This window comes from Salvelinus namaycush, chromosome 7 (assembly GCF_016432855.1).
Source record: "Salvelinus namaycush isolate Seneca chromosome 7, SaNama_1.0, whole genome shotgun sequence".
In the NCBI taxonomy this organism is placed as follows: Eukaryota; Metazoa; Chordata; class Actinopteri; order Salmoniformes; family Salmonidae; genus Salvelinus; species Salvelinus namaycush.
In genome coordinates this window covers 30,292,181-30,311,973 of record NC_052313.1, presented here as the reverse complement: position 1 = coordinate 30,311,973, position 19,793 = coordinate 30,292,181, and the positions used below count along the sequence as shown (strand labels likewise).

At 40.0% G+C, this 19,793-nt stretch overlaps 1 protein-coding gene across 2 annotated transcripts in view; it reads left to right on the top strand.

Moving 5' to 3' along the window:
• sugct (succinyl-CoA:glutarate-CoA transferase) overlaps positions 1 to 19,793 on the top strand; it is a 172,627-nt gene that overhangs the window by 17,605 nt on the left and 135,229 nt on the right. For both annotated transcript variants that reach the window (XM_038997915.1, XM_038997916.1), the window contains exons 7-9: positions 3,807 to 3,898; positions 5,082 to 5,225; positions 16,359 to 16,454. In XM_038997915.1, coding sequence (XP_038853843.1) covers positions 3,807 to 3,898; positions 5,082 to 5,225; positions 16,359 to 16,454 — 332 coding nt within the window. The remainder of the gene's footprint in view (positions 1 to 3,806; positions 3,899 to 5,081; positions 5,226 to 16,358; positions 16,455 to 19,793) is intronic.

Below are 19,793 nucleotides of genomic sequence, written 5' to 3'. Positions count from 1 at the left end.
CCATTATGTTGATGCCTCTAAAGAATGCTCTTTTTTGTTTTGTATGCTGTCAATCTTCACTATTCATGTTTTCAATTCATTTTGGGACCTTGTGAAAAGGCCCATTTCAGTTTACTGTCTGCATTATCCACTCGGAAAGCAAGTTGAGGCTTTTTGCGAAAATTGCTCTGTTGCCACAGTAATCTGTAACTGATGGCGTAATGTCCCCACGCTAGAGATTGGTTTCGCGTGTTGGGAAGCTGTAAATCCTGGAATCTTGTCACACTCTGTTCAAAAGCCCACGTCACCATCTCCTGTGCAGTGATGTCGTGTCACCTTGGCATACCCTTCTGTGTTGAAGTGGTATTGCTATATGTTATCATGGGCCTTTTGGGTCAAATCAGATCAAAGTAAATCCCTGAAGTTCTCATTAATGGTCACTAGAGGGAGCCTAACACCCTAGTAAACATGTATTCCCCTGGATTTCTAGTTCCTTCAAACACCACAGTGTCAAGATAAAGTGTCGAAATAAAGTGTCAACCATTAGTTCATACCTCCTGTCTTAGTACCCAGATACGTCAGATGTGGCGAGTTGGTTTAAGATTTGCCATTTTATTCCCTGTGGCAAGGAAAGCAATGAATTGCAGATAGTTTTAATTTCCCCAAGTCTTGTTGGAAGATGACTTATGTTGCCAAATTTCCAAGCCCCCTTTCTTGTTAAATGCTGGAGACATTACCCACGAGGCCTTAGTAAATTGTGGATGGTAAACACGACGGTGAAATTGGAAAGATTTACAATGCTCATGTTGAAATGTTTAATTTAGCTGGATTTAGACAACTTCCTTTTGTGAATCTGTAACTAATGTGTTTTGATTAGCTTGATGTGGCCTTTGCCTCATAAACCATTTGAGTTTTTTGATGTCTCCAGATATTTATAGAATAGATTTTTCAACCTTATTTATATCCATACAGTTTTCAATTTCAAAGTTGTTTTAAGTGTTCTGATCTTTAGTTTGAGCAGACCACTTAGCTCTTTTTTCAGTATTAAGCTATTTAAGTTCCAGGATAAGACACACTTTTAGGAAAACATACATTTTATCCACCCCTATTTTTGATTTACCTTAGCTGTATGCTGCGATCAAGTGAAAAGGAAACCATTTATGCCTGTGACAGTTTAAAATAGATTTTAGTTCACTTAATGAGCGTGCTTGCTTTATGTGCAGTGAGCCTCTTGCAATGATGTCATCATTTGATTTATTTTTGCTTATAGGTTGATTGCCTTGGACTTGCGGGCAAATTTTGTGACCTTGTGGCAATTTTGAGTAGCCATATTTTATTAGGATATTTTTTTTAAACTAAGCAATAATACATGGAGTATGATTGCTTATGTAATCTTTCAGATCCCAGTGATGGCGCATATCGGCAGTCCCACTCATGGAAACGACTTAAGACCCACTTTGCAAAAGACTTGGCAGTTTTAGTGTCCGAAGTGGTTGAAATCTTCCAATATATTTTGCCTGCTGTTTTTAAAAACGACAAACTGTAGCCTTGCATGTTACGACCTTGCCAGTGATGGCATTGTCACCCCAAAATATACACTGCTTAATAGAATATTGTGTATTTCTTTCTCTGTTTCTTAAAAGGGTTATGCAGACACACATAGTCAAGCTATGTTGTGACCTCTGTACAGGATGCTTAGCTCCTTACAAAACATGGCTTAAACACTTTGTGGCCACACCTCTGCCCAGTTTTTTTTCCCAATAATCTAATTCGAAGACCGTGAAATATGGTTAGATTTTTTATTTTTTTCCCTGGAGTGCTTATTTTGATTGGGCTGCAGTGGCTATAGCTTAGTACACGTAAACACTCCTGATTTTCTTCTGCGATGTCTGTTTTTTGGGCTCAAACCAACAAGATCAGCATTCCTTTCCCCTGTTTTAGTTAGTTCGTGCTATGCAACATACTGTATGTTTTCAATTTATTCTTTAAAACACATCTATGTCTTCATAAGGTGGGACCTTGTAAGCTAAAAGTTACTTGCTATTATTGAATTAATTACGTCTTGAGCTGACACATCTTAGTCCCTGAAATCGGATAGTAGGCTGTTTATAGAACTTGTACTATATAAAACTGTCCGAAATATAAGTATGACGTATGGCTGGTTTCAGCTTGCCGCTGTGCTTCAAATGATGTGCATTATACTGCAGTACAGTGGATGTCAGCGATACTACATAACCTAGTTTCATAAGAATCCCTGCTAAATGTCTGAAGCTCATGTGATTTCCACAGTTCTGTGTCAGGTAGAGAGAACCGCAAGATAATGTTCTACTCGTCTTTTCTGGGAGAATACAAAAACATGCATATCGTTTCTGTAGGAATTTATATTTGCCCACCAGACTTCTTGAAGGTACACTCCACTATATGACGTCTCTACTGTATCTATCTTTTTTTTTTTTACAAGGATTTATAGTTTCATAATACATTTTAAAGGTATAAGACAAATAATCCGTCATGTCATGAACCCTCTGTTTGAAACCATATTTGTAAAGGATTCAAAGGGTGAAAATACTTTTTCATTCACATGAATAATTCATATCATTTTTTATTTGATTATCAAGATTTGTATAGAAGAAAATAAAACATTGTGTCATGTATTTGAGCCTGTACTGTGCCAATTCGGTAAGTCTTAAACAAATATGGACTACAGCTCCCAAGCTTTCTGTGGATATAAGGGTTTACTAGTCTATTCTTTATGACCCTCTCTATACTTCCTTATATCCCGGAATAGCAAATATTGGTTAAAATCACTCCAAGGCTGTCAGCTCAAGATTACATTTGCCCAGTGTTGACACGGGACAAGAGTTGCAATTGTGTTTACTTTGTGTAAAGGGGTTAATTATTTAGTGTGACTTTTCATAGGGGTTAATACCATGCTGCTGTTCTGTAGTACAGAGGGGTTAGATGGTTTGTGTGTGTTTCACATTGGGGTAAAACATTTCTGCCATGGTATAGAGGGGGATAGGTTTCGTGCTGAGGCTACGGAGTTAATGCTACGATGTGACCTTTTTGGGGGCAACCCAACCAAATTCACATAGACATGTGAGTTATAGATCTGTCATTATCATTGAAAGCAAGTCTAAGAAGCGGTAGATCTGTTCTATGTGTGCTATTTCTAGGCTTTTAGGTCTTAGTGGCAATATGTAACTTTTTGGGAGATGCTGACCAAATGCACATAGAAATGTAAGTTATAGATTTACCACTCTACTTGAAACCAAGTCTAAGAAATGGTAGAGCTGTTCTATATGCACTATTTCTATGCTTCCCATTCTTAAGTTTTGTTTCGCTTCCTTTTATTTTCGGTTTTGTATACCAGCTTCAAACAGCTGAAACAACAATATTTTTGGTTATGGAAAATATATATTTCACAGCGGTTTAGATGGTACAATGATTATCTACACTTTACTTGCTTATTTTGTCACATAAACTGAAATTAGGTGAACTAATAAAAGTTTTGGCAACCACGAAATGGCAGAGCGATTTCTGCATAGCATACTTTAATAACCCATCACTTGTTAGTGTGCTTCTGGCTTAATCTATGAACATGATCAGTCGGCTCGGGGATTCGAACCAGCGACCTTTCGGTTACTGGCCCAACGCTCTTAACCGCTAGGCTACCTGCCACCCTAATATTTGAGGAATAAAGCAATAAGGCTTGAGGGGGTATGATTTATTGTAAATATACCATGGCCTAGGGGTGTTCTTAGGCATGAAGCCAAAGTCCTGCTATGGGAAAGTCATAAAGTGTGTGTGTGTGTGTTGGTTCCAAGGCTATGGACAAACTGGGCCGCTGTCCCAGCGACCAGGGTATGACTCAATCGCCTCTGCTGTCTCTGGCATGATGCACATCACTGGCCCTGAGGTGAGTATTTTTCTCTCCCCAAGATATACACAGTGTACAAAACATTAGGAATACCTTCCTAATATTGAGTTGCACCCCCTTTTGCCCTTAGAACAGCCTCAATTTGTTGGGGCATGGACTCTACAAGGTGTCGAAAGCGTTCCACAGGGATGCTGGCCCATGTTGACTCCAATGCTTCCCACAGTTGTGTCAAGTTGGCTGGATGTCCTTTGGGTGGTGGACCAATCTTGATACACACGGTAAACTGTTGAGCATTAAAAACACAGTAGCGTTGCCGTTCTTGACACAAACCGGTGCGCCTGGCACCAACTACCATACCCCATTCAAAGGCATATGTGTTGTTTTGCCCGTTCACCATCTGAATGGCACACATACACAATCCATTTATGAATTGTTTCAAGGCTTCAAAATTATTCTTTAACCTGTCTCCTCTTCATCTACACTGATTTAAAGTGGATTTAACAAGTGACATCAGTAATACTGACCTGGTCAGTCTATATTATGGAAAGAACAGGTGTTCTTTTTTTTGTTGTTGTTGAATTTTTACCCCCTTTTTCTCCCCAATTTCGTGGTATCCAATTGTTAGTAGTTACTATCTTGTCTCATCGCTACAACTCCCGTACGGGCTCGGGAGAGACGAAGGTCGAAAGCCATGCGTCCTCCGAAACCCAACCAAGCTGCACTGCTTCTTAACACAGCGCGCATCCAACCCGGAAGCCAGCCGCACCAATGTGTCGGAGGAAACACCGTGCACCTGGCGACCTTGGTTAGCGTGCACTGCGCCCGGCCCGCCACAGGAGTCGCTGGTGCGCGATGAGACAAGGATATCCCTACCGGCTAAAACCTCCCTAACCCGGACGACGCTAGGCCAATTGTGCGTCGCCCCACGGTCCTCCCGGTCGCGGCCGGTTGCGACAGAGCCTGGGCGCGAACCCAGAGTCTGGTGGCACAGCTAGAACAGGTGTTCTTAATGTTTTGTATACTCGCTATACATTGTTTTCGACATACTTTATAATTAAACAATGTATTCATGTAATTATAACTCAGCGTGTCCTCACCTGGGATTTTAACTCACAACTCATCCATACGAAGATTTATACATTCACTACTATAAGTTGCTTTGGAAGGAAGTCGGCTTAATGGTTTCTCAATATATTTTTTTTTTACTTGCTCTGTTGCGCAGGATGGGGACCCAGTTAGGCCGGGCGTCGCAATGACTGACCTGGCCACAGGACTCTACGCCCACGGAGCCATCATGGCCGCCCTGCTGCAGTGTCACAGGACAGGAAGGGGTGTTCACATTGACTGCAATCTGCTTTCCACCCAGGTAACTCACGTTTACCACCAGTCTGGTTGAATCCAGTCCCTTAATAATATAATACTCTTGAATGATATGGCAAAAGGAAGATTTCTGCCTAAATAGACATACCCAAAAGTAATATCTGGTAATGCTGCATAGTTTTAGAAATGTCTGGAACTCACCTGTCTGGTAAAAATAGTTATACATTTCTGAGGTCTACTCACTTTTGAAGACTAGCTCAAGGACATAGTACAAATATGAAAAATCACATGATTTTTTCCCCCTATTCAGTCAGTTGGGCAATAGAGCTTGAAATGACTGAAATGCTTTCTAAATATAGTAACAATCAAATTATAAATGACTTACTATAATATGTCACCTTTCGTATAACTGTAAAATAAATATGATCATATTTAGTGACAGTACAATATTGGCACTTTCATTTAACTTGACGACAGAGACTGTAATGCCAAACGTCTCCTGAGCGGCACTGAGATGCCATTCAAATGTGTGCAGACTCGTTACAACTTAAGCTTTAAGAACAAAGTGATTTCATCCATCTGTGACCAAGAGACGGATGATGTGCAAGTATCTATACTTGCACATCACCATCTGCACATCTATCACTCCAGTGTTAATGCTAAATTGTAATTATTTCGCCACTATGGCCTATTTATTGCCTTACCTTCCTAATCTTACTACATTTGCACACACTGTATAGATATTTTTATATTGTGTTATTGACTGTACGTTTGTTTATTCCATGTGTAACTCTGTGTTGTTTTTTGTCGCACTGCTTCGCTTTCTTGGCCAGGTCGCAGTTGTAAATGAGAACTTGTTCTCAACTAGCCTACGTGGTTATATAAAGGTGGAATAAAAATAAGAGAAAGTTACAGAAGCCCTGAAGCCCAATGCAAAAAAATTAAATAAACTTACTCTTGGAATTATCTTTTTTGAACGACTTAGTATCTCGCTTGAACGGCTTAGTATCTGGTTCGAATGACTATCTGGTTCTAATGAAATACTAAGTCATTTGAACAACTTAATTGTTCTTTTGTCTAATTAGGTCTAATTTGTTATTCAGGTGTTTTTTTATTTATTTTTTAATCTGTTCGAATTATGCTCTGCTCCACTTTCCCACTTACAAACTCTGCCATTCAAAGGAGCCTTGCTTTAGGCTATCAAAGAACTGTCGATGAATAATCATATCAGTGTATGGAATATGTTAATTAATGGCTGCAGCAGTCATTACATGGTTTGACAAGCTGCATAACACAATTATTATTAGACAAAACAACAATTAAGTTGTTCAAACGAGATGACTTAGTATCTTTTATATATTATAATTATATTATATATTCTATTTTTAACTAAGTTGTTTGAACGAGATACTAAGTTATTCAAACGAGATACCAAGTCGTTCAAATGAGAATTCCAAGAGTACATTTGTATTTCCTTTTTGGGTTTTGGTTTCAGGGCTTCTGTGAAAGTGATCTTGTTTCAATTCTACAAAATTATTTTGTGTGTTTTCTTTTTGAGAGCTATAAATCTGCCTGAGAACATTCCAGCAAAATGAAACTACTATTGTTACGTCCGCTACACTCTTCCGTTTCATATGCATTATTGCAAGCACAGCTGTGAGTTTCGCAGGCATGATCCCTGAAAATAGCACATTTGAATCGTGACAACCAGCGCTTTTAAGGAAAAACACAACAGTAGATGTAGTATGCATGGAAATAATCAACTGTATTTACAGTGCCTTCAGAAAATATTCACACCCCTTGACATTTTCCACATTTTGTGTTACAGCCTGAATTTAAAATGGTTTAAATTTAGATTTGTTTTGCATGGACTTACTCTGTGTGCAATAAGTGTTTTTAACATGATTTTTGAATGACTACCTCATCTCTGTACCCCACACATATACAATACTCTTTAAGATTCTCAGTCGAGCAGTGAATTTCAAACACAGATTCAACCACAAAGACCAGGGAGGTTTTCCAATTCCTCGCAAATAAGGGCACCTATTGGTACTACAAATATATAGGCGTATTTCCTAACTTAGTTGCCGGAGAGGAAGGAAACCACTCAGGGATTTCACCATGAGGCCAATGGTGACTTTAAAACAGTTGCAGAGTGTAATGGCTGTGATAGGAGAAAACTGAGTATAGGTCAACAACACTGTAGTTACTCCACAATACTAACCTGATTGACAGAGAATAAAAACAATTCTAAACATCCAACAAGGCACTAAAGTAATACTGCAAACAATTTGGCAAGGCAATTGAAAATCTATGTCAAGACCTGAAAAATGGTTGTTTAGCAATGATCAATAACCAATTGGACGGCGCTTGAAGAATTCTTTAAAGAATAATGGGAAAATGTTGCACAATCCAGGTGTGGAAAGCTCTTAGACATACCCAGAAAGACTCACAGCTGTAATTGCTGCCAAAGGTGATTCTAACATGTATTGACTCGGGGTTGAATACTTAATCTAATTATTTAATTTTTTTTGACAGATAGTGCAGATAGTCTCTAAGGTGCAGGTCTCTGCAGGGAGACAGCTAGGATTAGTTGTTCAGCAGTCTGATGGCCTGGTGGTAGAATTTGTCTTGGAGCCTGTTGGTCCGAGACCCAATGCACCGATACAGTCCGTGGCTCGGAAGACTGGAGTCCTTGTCGATCTTTTGGGCCTTCCTCGCCTGGTGTAGATGTCCTGGAAGCCAGACAGCTCACCCTCACTGATGTATTAGGCCGTCCGCACCACCCTCTGTAGAGCCTTCCAGTTGAGGGCGGTGCAGTTGCCGTACCAGGAATTGATGCAGTCGGTCGAGATGATCTCGATTGTGCATCTGTAGAACTTCTTGAGGATCCGAGGGCCCATGCTGAATTTCTTCAGTCTCTGTTGCACCTTCACCACAGAGAAGCATTTATCTTGGCACCACTCTGCCAGGGCTCTAACCTCCTTCGGAGGGCATAGCGGGATGTCTTATAAGCTTCCGGGTTAGAGTCCTGCTCCTTGAAAGCGGCAGCTCTACCCTTTAGCTCAGTGTGGATGTTGCCTGTAATCCATGGCTACTGGTTGAAGTACGTACAGTCACTGTGGGGACGACGTCATCGATGCACTTATTGATGAAGCCAATGACTGATGTGGTGTACTCCTCAATGCCATCGGAAGAATCCCGGACCATATTCCAGTCTGTGCTAGCAAAATAGTCCTGTAGCTTAGCATCTGCTTCATCTGACCACTTTTTTATTGACCGAGTCACTGGTGCTTCCTGCTTGTAAGCAGGAATCAGGAGGATAGAATTATGGTCAGATTTGCCAAATGGATGGCGAGGGAGAGCTTTGTATGCGTCTCTGTATGTGGAGTAAAGGTGGTTTAGAATTATTTTCCCTCTGGTTGTACATTTAACATGCTGGTAGAAGTTATGTAAAATGGATTTAATTTTCCCTGCATTCAAGTCCCTGGCCACTAGGAGCGCCGCCTCTGGATGAGCGTTTTCCTGTTTGCTTATGGTCATATACAGTCCATTGAGTGCGGTCTTAGTGCCAGCATCAGTTTGTGGTGGTAAATAGATCGCTACGAAGAATATAGATGAGAACTCTCTAGGTACATAGTGTGGTCTACAGCTTATCATGAGATACTCTACCTCAGGCAAGCAAAACCTTGAGACTTCCTTAGATATCGTGCACCAGCTGTTTTATCCTGCCGATAGTGTATAACCTGCCAGCTGTATGTTATTCATATCGTCGTTCAGCCACGACTCTGTGAAACATAAGATATTACCGTTTTTAATGTCCTGTTGGTAGGATATATGTGCTTGTAGTTCGTCCACTTTATTATTCAGCGATTGTACCAATAGTACTGATGGCAACAGCAGATTAGCTACTCATCGCCAGATCCTCACAAGGCACCCCAATCTCCTTCCGCGATACCTTCATCTCTTTCTCCTGCGAATGACGGGGATGAGGGCCTGTTCGGGTGTCTGTTGTAAATCCCTCTTGTCGACTCATTAAAGAAAAATTCTTTGTCCAATTCAAGGTGAGTAATTGCTGTTCTGATGTCCAGAAGCTATTTTCGGTCATAAGAGACAGTAGCAGCAACATAATGTACAAAATAAGTTATAAACAATGTGAAAAAACAAACAAAATAGCACGGTTGGTTAAAAGCCCATAAAACGACAGCCATCCCCTCCGGCTTCATCTTCAGTCTGACCCAACACTTTCTATTTTCTGAACTGTGTCGGATGTCCTCAAAGGTGCTACACATAGCGATTTTGATGGTACCTACACTATTCAGTGCTTGTTTTCTCACAAACTGAAATTGAGCGAACTGTGTAGATTTTTAACATTTTAACAACCAGGAAATGAGCAATTTCCACTAGATAACACAGCCACAAAGTCAGAACGCTTTCTCAGTTTTACAACCGATGCTGCTCCGGCTAGAGAAATTAATAGGCGAATATCACAGCTAACCACAACACTGGCGGATAAGTAATACTGTGAAACACTGTCATTCCACTGTTAGTGAAATAATGTTATGGACATTTTCTGTAATTACAATGCAAAAAAAAAAAAATGTGTTGGTGCTTTTAACTTTTAGTTTGTTAACTGTTCAGTTAGGAAATGTGCTATGATGTATTTTTTGAAGAAACAAATATTTTGTAGTAAATAAATCCATAATATTTTATGAATATTTTTATACAAAATACATGGTATGTTTCTCCCCACAGCCAGCAGCAACATTAAGCAACATTAAGCAGCTACACAATAAGATTTGGCCATGCACAACCTTTGTTCCATCGTATTATTAGTGCCCACAAGCTTTCTGGTCCTATAGTTTCTGAGCAAAACTTTGGTTTTGCTGTTAGGATGACTGTCCATTTGACCCAGTCGCCACAATGCCTGAGATCTGAAAACACTCAGCATACACTAGACCTGATTCAGTGACTATCAATAGAGATTCTGTCTCCTGTTGAGAGCGGAGACCAGACCATTCCGGCGCCAAGAACGTAATTCCATTTAAATCAATGGAGTGTGAAGAACGTCCGCGTTTACATGTCGGCCCGGCACTTGTGTCTCTCCTGACAGCATGTTGCCGTGTTCTCTCAGACAGGATGAGTTCAAAGCTGGATCATGTTAGGCTCCTTGGCTGCGTATTAATCTGAGGGATGACACTGTTGCTTTAGGAGAATGGTTTATGTCGTGCTCTCGTTTCTCTCACATCGTAACATGGGACCCATGTGACAATTAAGCTCCACTCGGGTACATTGATAAGGCATGCAGAGTAATCGGTCTAAGAAGCAGGCCTTGTTTAAATAGAACTTGGTGCTTTTTAAAATTTCACTAGATGGATCGATTTAATGTAGGCTTAACTGACAGGCAATCAGTGAACTAATTATTCAACTGTTTTGACATTGCTGCAGGGTATCGGTAGATATTCGTTTTGTAGCAGTCTTTACACATTTTGATGGCTATGGTTACTGTACCCTGGAGGCCCCACTGAAGTTAAAGATCCCCATCCTTCGAATGCCAGTGGTGTCACTTGCACTACGAGGCGAAGAGGACATTTGAGATTTACTGAAGCCTTTACAAATAAATGTCCTCCTGGAACAGTACGAGAGCACATCGTATCATCTTTGTGAAAAATATCTATTTTCCTCCCACCAACACCTGAAACATTCCAGTGTAACCTTTTCTATTGTCTTATCGTGGCAGGTCGAGTGAAATGTAAAGCTCAACAAATATTTGCGAGGCTGTTTTCTGCAGATTGCGGTTGGATTGAACCAAAATACACACATTTAAGGGTTCCTTAGGGAACTAACCCAAATTCACCCCTTTCTCACAGCAGATCTGATGTCCTTGTTCTGTACCATACATCACTTGGCCAGGGACTGTTAAGTCATACAATGCCTTCAAAGTATTCACACCCCTTTACTTTTTCTACATTTTGTTGTGTTACAGACGGGAATGGATTAAAAACATATTAAATTGATATTTTGTCATTGGCCTACTTGCAATACCCCATAATGTCAAAGTGGAATTATGCTTTTAGAAATTATTACATATTAATTACAAATGAAACTCTGAAATGTCTTGAGTCAAGCATTCAACCCCTTTGTTATGGCAAGCCTAAATAAGTTCAGCTGTAAACATGTGCTAGTCGCATAATAAGTTGCATGGACTCAATCTCTGTTCAATAATAGTGTTTAACATTATTTTAGAATGACTACTTCATCTCTGTACCGCACACTTACGATTAACCTAAAGGTCCCTCAGTCAAGCAGTGAATTTCAAACACAGATTCAACCATAAAGACCAGGGAGGTTTTCCAATGTTCGCCAATGGGTAAAAATAAAAATACATTAAATATCCCTTTGAGCATGGTGATGTTATTAATTACACTTTGGATGCTGTATCAATACACCCAGTCACTACATGCCACCTTCCTAACTCAGTTGCCAGAGAGGAAGGAAACAGCTCATGGATTTCGCCATGAGACCAGTTACAGAGTTGAATGGCTGTTATAAAACTGAGGATGGATCAACATTGTAGTTACTCCACAATACTAACCTCAATGACAGAGTGAAAATGAAGCCTGTACATAATACAAATATTCCAAAACATGCATCCTGTTTTAAAACAAGGCACTAAAGTAAAACTGCAAAAAAATGTGGCAAAGAAATTGACTTTGAGGCCTGAATATAAAGCGTTATGTTTGGGGGAAACACAACACTCTGAGTACCACTCTTAATATTTTCTAGTATGGTGGTGGCTGCAGCATGTTATGGGTATGCTTGTCATCAGCAAGCACTAGGGAGTTTTTTGGGGGTTGAAAAGAAACAGAATAGAGCTAAGCACAGGCAAAATCGTAGAGGAAAACCTTGTTGTTTGCTTTCCAATAGACACTGGGAGACATTCACCTTTCAGCAGGACAGTAACCTTAAAAAAATGCCAAATCTAGACTCGATTCGCTTAGCAAGACGGCATTGAATGTTCCTGAGTGGCTTAGTTACAGGTTTGACTTAAATTGGCTTGACAATCTATGGCAATACTTTAAAATGGCGGTCTACAACAACTTGACAGAACTTGAAGAATTATTTTAAATAATAATGTGCAAATCAGATGTGTAAAGATGTGTACAAATCAGATGTGTACAATCCAGATGTGTACAGCTCTTAGAGACTTACCCAGAAAGACTCACAGCTCTAATCACTGCCAAATGTGATTCTAACATGGATTGACTCCGGGGTGTGATTTATTTATGTAAATTTGATTTCTGTATTTCATTTTCAATACATTTGCAAAAAATATATAAAAACATTATTTCACTTCGTCATTATGGGGTATTGTGTGTAGATGGGTGAGAAAAAGTATACATTTAATCAATTCTGAATTCAGGCTGTAACAACAATGTGGAATAAGTGAAGGGGTGTGAATACTTTCTGAAGGCCCTGTACATCTCTACATCAACGGTAGGTTTTCCACGTGATACACTTCTGAGGTACAAGATAAGGAGGTACATATACATCAAAGGCAAGTATCAGATTAATGTATGTGCGCTAGAGAGGGCAGCTTTCACACAATCAGATGTCATAGAATCAGAAATTGGCTATCTACCCACAGTATAAAAACTGCAGTATGCCTCATCTGCATAAAAGGTAATAAAAATGGATGGTATTGTTTTTTAAACAGCTTTATAAATACATAAAAATGGGCTATTATTGAAAAAGATTTAGTTTTGAACTATTACAGTGTACATTTCAACTTTCAAAGCTGCATTTAGATTTAAACAATTTCTTCCTGCTGAAGAACATTTTGATTTTGACTCTGATTGTTGAATCCCGCAATTTGGTTATAGTTCAGTAGGGGCTTTGATTTATTTCCAGGAATCTATGTTAGAGAGTTGACTTGTATTGCCAATTCTCACTCGTGAGCCTTTATATTGTATCAGACCATGTTGCAGAAATAACCGATCAGACTCTGTGTCCTTGGATGATACAAATTCACACAAAGGAAGTGATTTTGGGAGGTAGCTCCAATAGTACAATTGTTTGTATCCCTATGTTTTGGGTCAGGGAATTCTTCCTTGGAAGTTTTTTTCCCACCCTTCATACATTTCTAAATGCACCCACTAATCAAACAAGGCAGTCCTCTGATATCTGGAGTGGTGGTGTGTGTATGTGGATTGTGGTCGATGCATAACGTCACATCTGAGGCTTTTAGGTCATGGTTGCTGTGGTCGACCCCTGGGCTGCCAGAGATAGATATATTACCCCTCCCCTCCATGTCCAAGTGTGCATTCCTACTGATGTCTTGTGGCCACAGTAATCTAACCTCTGAGCAATTTGATGGTGGCTGGACACAAACGAGCATAAAGGGATGGCCAATCCAGATGACCTTTTATTCCCAATCCTTTGGCTAAAAGGGTTGCCAGATGCATAATTATCGAACGTATTTGTTGTAACTTTTTTTTAATCACATTTGAAGTTTGTCTTTTTTGTGGTGATGGGGTTGCCTGATGTAGAACATCCAATATGGTCATTAGCTGACAGTGAGTTAAAGGTTATAGATGTAACATTTCCACCTGCATGTAGCGCCAATTACATACCAGTAGTAGCAAAGGAATAGAAATCCATGAGAGAACGTTTTAGAACGCCGCGTTATACTGCAAATTAAAAAAAAAATCCCTGTGAGTAGTCTTTTTCTGTGACTATGATTGGTTCCCATTCTTGATAGCAAAAATGTTAGCAATACAATTTTGGATCATTATGTGAAGGTAAGGAGCAGTACTAAGACATTTCAGGTTGTTCTAAGCAGTGTCTTAAAAAACTATTTAAGTTATGGCTAAAATATTACTTAAAGCTCCTTTTTAATATATATGCATAATATAACTTTTGCATTTACATATAGTATATTTCCAAATTGAAATGAGAAACTTCTGCAATTGGCTATCAGAGTTTGGTGCATATTAACCAGCGGGTTAAATTTGGCATATAACATCTTTTAATTATGTGATTTTCTGTTTGTTAACTGATTTTGTGGTTGAGAAGAAGACGTTTTCCTAAAAATAAAAAACAAATAATATGCAACCATTGTTCAACCTGAGCATGACGTCATTGCAACCAGTTTACCACTGTTTGTCACAATATCAAGTGGTTCTTTAAACTCAGAAACAAATCCTTTTGAAATAACATCTGTTAATACTCTGAGGTTAATGTAAGGATGAGCCTTTTACAATCATGGTTTGGAATAAAGACACACACATTAAATGTGTAACCATGATTGCAGGATTGGCTTTTGAGTGCAAACAGTTCTCATGATATGGAGATGTCAGTGCCAAGGCAATGCAGCCTACAATCTGTTCACAATATGGATATTTCATTCTAAGAATCATTTGAACACACATCTGAGCATATTCTTAAGGTTACAGAATCGAGACTTATTTGATATTGTTCTCCAACCATGTTTTTTTGATTTCTATAGATGGATGCATCAAATAATCCAACTCCATGATAAAGTAGGAACATGTCATGCAGGATGCTGAACTATGTGGATGCAATGTGAGCAGAGGGACAGTTGGCTCTGGAAGAGCTCTCGTGCGATCTCCCTGACAGGCCTAAGTGGCGGGGAGAGTGACTGCTGTTCTGGGACCACATTTCTGTTTCACCCAGTGAGGGTGAACTCTTTATGGCTTACACTTTATGGAACAATTACAGGACTCGAACCACACCAGCGGATAGTGGAATCGGCCCAAAATTGGAACCAGTGGAGGACTAAGACTGACCTATCAGAATGGAGCGCAGGCACACAGAGGGACACAAGCTCAGCTTTTTAAAGGCTTGTTTCTGTTGTCCTCATTGCCAGTTTACCTACTTGACTTTAGTAATCCCTTTAGACCATTTTTTAAATTTGGTATCGTCATCATGGCCCGCTTGTGGTTTCTGTCAGGGAAATTCATACCCTTCCAATCTAAATTAGGATAGCTCCTGGCAGGCAAGTAGCTCAAATAAATACGAGTTAGAATGAATGGCTTGGAGAAGTCGAAAATTAACCGAGCCGAAGTCATGGATGTCTGAAAAGCATACAGTCATTTATTATTCTGCCTAAAAGCAACAGTGTGGAGCAAATGATAGGCATTGGAATTGCTACTTGGTTCTTGTCCTGTGGAGTAGTCTTGCGGTACTTGGCATGAATGACCCCCCCCCCCCCCCCCATCCGAACGAAGTCCCGACACAAGACACAGTATAAAGAATGATTTGAGACATTCTTAAATAGAAGTTGGGATTGAATTGTCATGCAATGCTATTCATATGGCATCCACTATTGTCATCATCAATCTTGCTATTATTACCAATTTACACAGATGTTTACACACTTTCAGGTGTGATTGTTTGACTTTGTTGAGAGTCCGTTAATAAAGAACAAACTATAGAGGTCAAGAAGTTGACCGGTGTTATTTAAACACCAAGAGAGACAGTATGTTCCAAAATTGTGCAAACAGTGGACAATTACCTGAATGTAGAAGCTGTTGGAGATGGATAGGCCCGACGCATGGCTGTGTGCCAGGCCAGGCTTGCTGTGGTAGTTGGAATGGGGCTTAGAGGAAGAATGCAGATGCTGTGTGGAGACCCTCCATCCCATTTCTGATATTAAATCATCACTACAGGGCTTTGATCTTGGCAAACTCGCTGAATGTTCCTTTAAACATTTGCGTCAACAGCTTCTAAAAGCATCAGTGTTTACATAGCTAAATATTGTCTCAGCTAAAGAGCCTCTCATATGAGGTTTCATCTGGGCATTGTCAACTCACCCCGGGAGTCTGCCATTGACACAACAGGAGATACTGAAATGCTACTCTTAGTGCTTAAAACCTTCAAAACATCTAATATATATCAGCTGGCAATAGACAGTTGCTATTTAGTGAATGATAAATCGATAAGGAAAAATAGAGGTGAAGCATGTTGCAAGACGTGGTGGAGCTGTTGCTTGTTTTCACAACAAAGTGCTGTGAAAGTATAAAGTTAACTTGACTCACTAAGCAGCGGGGTGTAATGAGCTTGCTGACAGGTCATAGATTTAAAGCTTGGCTCTCACTGTCCCCTTCTCTTGCTCTTTCTCTCTCTCTCTCTCTCTCTCTCGCTCTCTCTCTCTCAGGTGGCTTGTCTCACACACATTGCTGCAAATTACCTCAATGCTGGGAAGGAAGCCAGGAGATGGGGAACAGCCCATGAGAGCATCGTTCCATATCAGGTGCAGTGCAACTAGCGTGCTTTCCACTTAACCAGGGTTCCTTCATTTATTCCCTTCAGTCGGATACAGTAGCTTTACCTGTGTCTTTGAGACCGGTGGCTTGATCGGTTGCAACGGTTTCCAATATGCATAGAAAGTGGATATGCATGGCCTCGTGACACAATGGTCACATGTCAACACAACTGGATACACCCGTCATTTTTGACAGGTTCTAATTGATACGGAGGCGCTACAGTACCAAGCAAAAGAGTGTAGAAACGATTGCTAACTAACTGTAAACAATTTTAGCTAGCTAGCTAAGCATCTTAGCTAATTGTGAGGCTAAACAATTCACTTATTTAGCATTAATTAGCCACTGCAAATATCAGTGCTAGCTAGCGCGACGGTGTCTCCAAAACGTACTTTTTTTTACGTTCTATGAGGTCTCCACTTTCCATGCGCATTAGATACTGGAGGACCGGTCTTGGTCTCAGACCAAAATGTTAACAATTAATTTTCAGAGGTAAAATCAGGTGTGCAGAATATTTGTTTTCACATTTCTACAATTTCAATTGTTTGATATCTGCCGTGGAAGAACGTTTTAATTGCATAATTGTTCAATTTGATAACCCTTCAGTGAAAATTGCTCAGTAGTTTGGCTGGGAGAAAGTGCTTATGAGGAGATTTGAAGAATGAGCTCACCAGCCTTCCAAACAGGAAACAACAAAGTATTTAGTGTGATTTACAGTAGATTCTGTTATTGAAGTAGATAATGTGGTTAGGAACCCAACTGAAGTTTATGATGTGTCATGCCACTAAACCAGACTGCCCCCAAGCTGGTTTCAACTGTCACTCCCAGTTGGATTCTAACCACCATTCAGTAGAGCAGAGGGCCCTGCTCAACCCACATTTTCGTTACTGTGCACTGCAATAATATCCGTTTTGGATTTGTTTGAAAACAATGTTAACTGTGGCAATGTGGCTCAGGGAGTTCAACAACATCACACTTTGAACATTGTACTAACTTATGTTTCTCCTTTCACTTAAGCCAATTCCTTCTTCACCACTTAGTGCATTCATTAATCTGTTCCTGTTTGGACCCTGTTCATGCGACCATCATTCATACCAAATAAAATGTATTGGTCACATACACGTGTTTAGCAAATGTTATTGCAGGTGTAGCGAAATGCTTGTGTCTCTACCTCAAACAATGCAGTAATATCGAACAATTTCACAACAATACACACACGTCTAAAGTAAAGGAATCGAATTAAGAATATATACAGTTGAAGTTGGAAGTTTACATACACTGAAGTTGGAGTCATTAAAACTAATTTTTCAACCACTCCACACATTTCTTGTTAACAAACTATAGTTTTGGCAAGTCGGTTAGGACATCTACTTTGTGCATGACACAAGTAATTTTTCCAACAATTGTTTACAGACAGATTATTTCACTTATAATTCACTGTATCACAATTCCAGTGGGTCAGAAGTTTACATACACTAAGTTGACTGTGCCTTTTAAACAGCTTGGAAAATTCCAGAAAATGATGTCATGGCTTTAGAAGCTTCTGATGGGTTAATTGACATAATGTAAGTCAATTGGAGGTGTACCTGTGGATGTATTTCAAGGCCTACCTTCAAACTCAGTGCTTCTTTGCTTGACATCATGGGAAAATCAAAAGAAATCAGCCAAGACCTCAGATAAAAAAATAGTAGACCTCCACAAGTCTGGTTCATCCTTGGGAGTAATGTCCAAACTCCTGAAGGTACCACTTTCATCTGTACAAACAATAGTACGCAAGTATAAACACCATGGGACCAGGAAGGAGACAAGTTCTGTCTCCTAGAGATGAACGTCCTTTGGTGCAAATCAATCCCAGAAAAACAGCAAAGGACCTTGTGAAGATGCTGGGGGAAGCAGGTACACAAGTATCTATATCCACAGTAAAACGAGTCCTATATCGACATAACCTGAAAGGCCGCTCAGCAAGGAAGAAGCATCTGCTCCAAAACTGCCATAAAAAAGCCAGACTATGGTTTGCAACTGCACATTGCGACAAAGATCGTACTTTTTGGAGAAATGTCCTCTGGTCTGATGAAACAAAAATAGAACTGTTTGGCCATAATGACCATCGTTATGTTTGGAGGAAAAAGGGGGAGCTTGCAAGCCGAGGAACACCATCCCAACCGTGAAGCACGGGGGTTGAAGCATCATGTTGTGGTGGTGCTTTGCTGCAAGAGGGACTGGTGCACTTCACAAAATAGATGGCATCATGAGGATGGAAAATTATGTGAAGATATTAAAGCAACATCTCAAGACATCATTCAGGAAGTTAAAGCTTGGTCGCAAATGGTTCTTCCAAATGGACAATGACCCCAAGCATACTTCCAAAGTTGTGGCAAAATGGCTCAAGGACAACAAAGTCAAGGTATTGGAGTTGCCATCTCAAAGCCCTGACCTCAATCCTATAGAACATTTGTGGGCAGATCTGAAAAGCGTGTGCAAGCAAGGAGGACTACAAACCTGACTCAGTTACACCAGCTCTGTCTGGAGGAATGGGCCAGAATTCACCCAACTTATTGTGGGAAGCTACCCAAAACGTTTGACCCAAGTTAAACAATTTAAAGGCAATGCTACCAAATAATAATTGAAGTATGTAAACTTCTGACCCCTTTGAATGTGATGAAAGAAATAAAAGCTGAAATAAATAATTCTCTCTACTATTATTCTGACATTTCACATTCTTAAAATAAAGTGGTGATCCTAACTGACCTAAGACAAGGATTTTTTACTAGGATTAAATGTCAGGAATTGTGAAAAACTGAGTTTAAATGTATTTGGCTAAGGTGTATGTAAACCTCCGACTTCAAATGTAAATATTTGGTTGAGCAATGTCATAGACTAAGATACAGTATATACATATGAGATGGGTAATGCAAAATATGTAAACATTATTAAAGTGACTAGTGTTCCCTTATTAAAGTGGCCAGTGATTTCAAGTCCATGTATATTGGGCAGCAGCCTCGAATGTGCTAGTGATGGCTATTTAACAGTTGGATGGCCTTGAGATAGAAGCTGTTTTTCAGTCTCTCGGTCCCAGCTTTGATGCACCTGTACTGACCTGGCCTTCTGGATGATAGCTGGGTGAACAGGCAGTGGCTCGGGTGGTTGTTGCCCTTGATGATCTTTTTGGCCTTCTTGTGACTTCGGGTGCTGTATGTGTCCTGGAGGGCAGGTAGTTTTCCCATGTGATGCGTTGTGCAGACCGCACCACCCTCTGGAGAGCCCTCCGGTTGCGGGCGGTGATACAGCCCGACAGGATGCTCTCAATTGTGCATCTGTAGAAGTTTGAG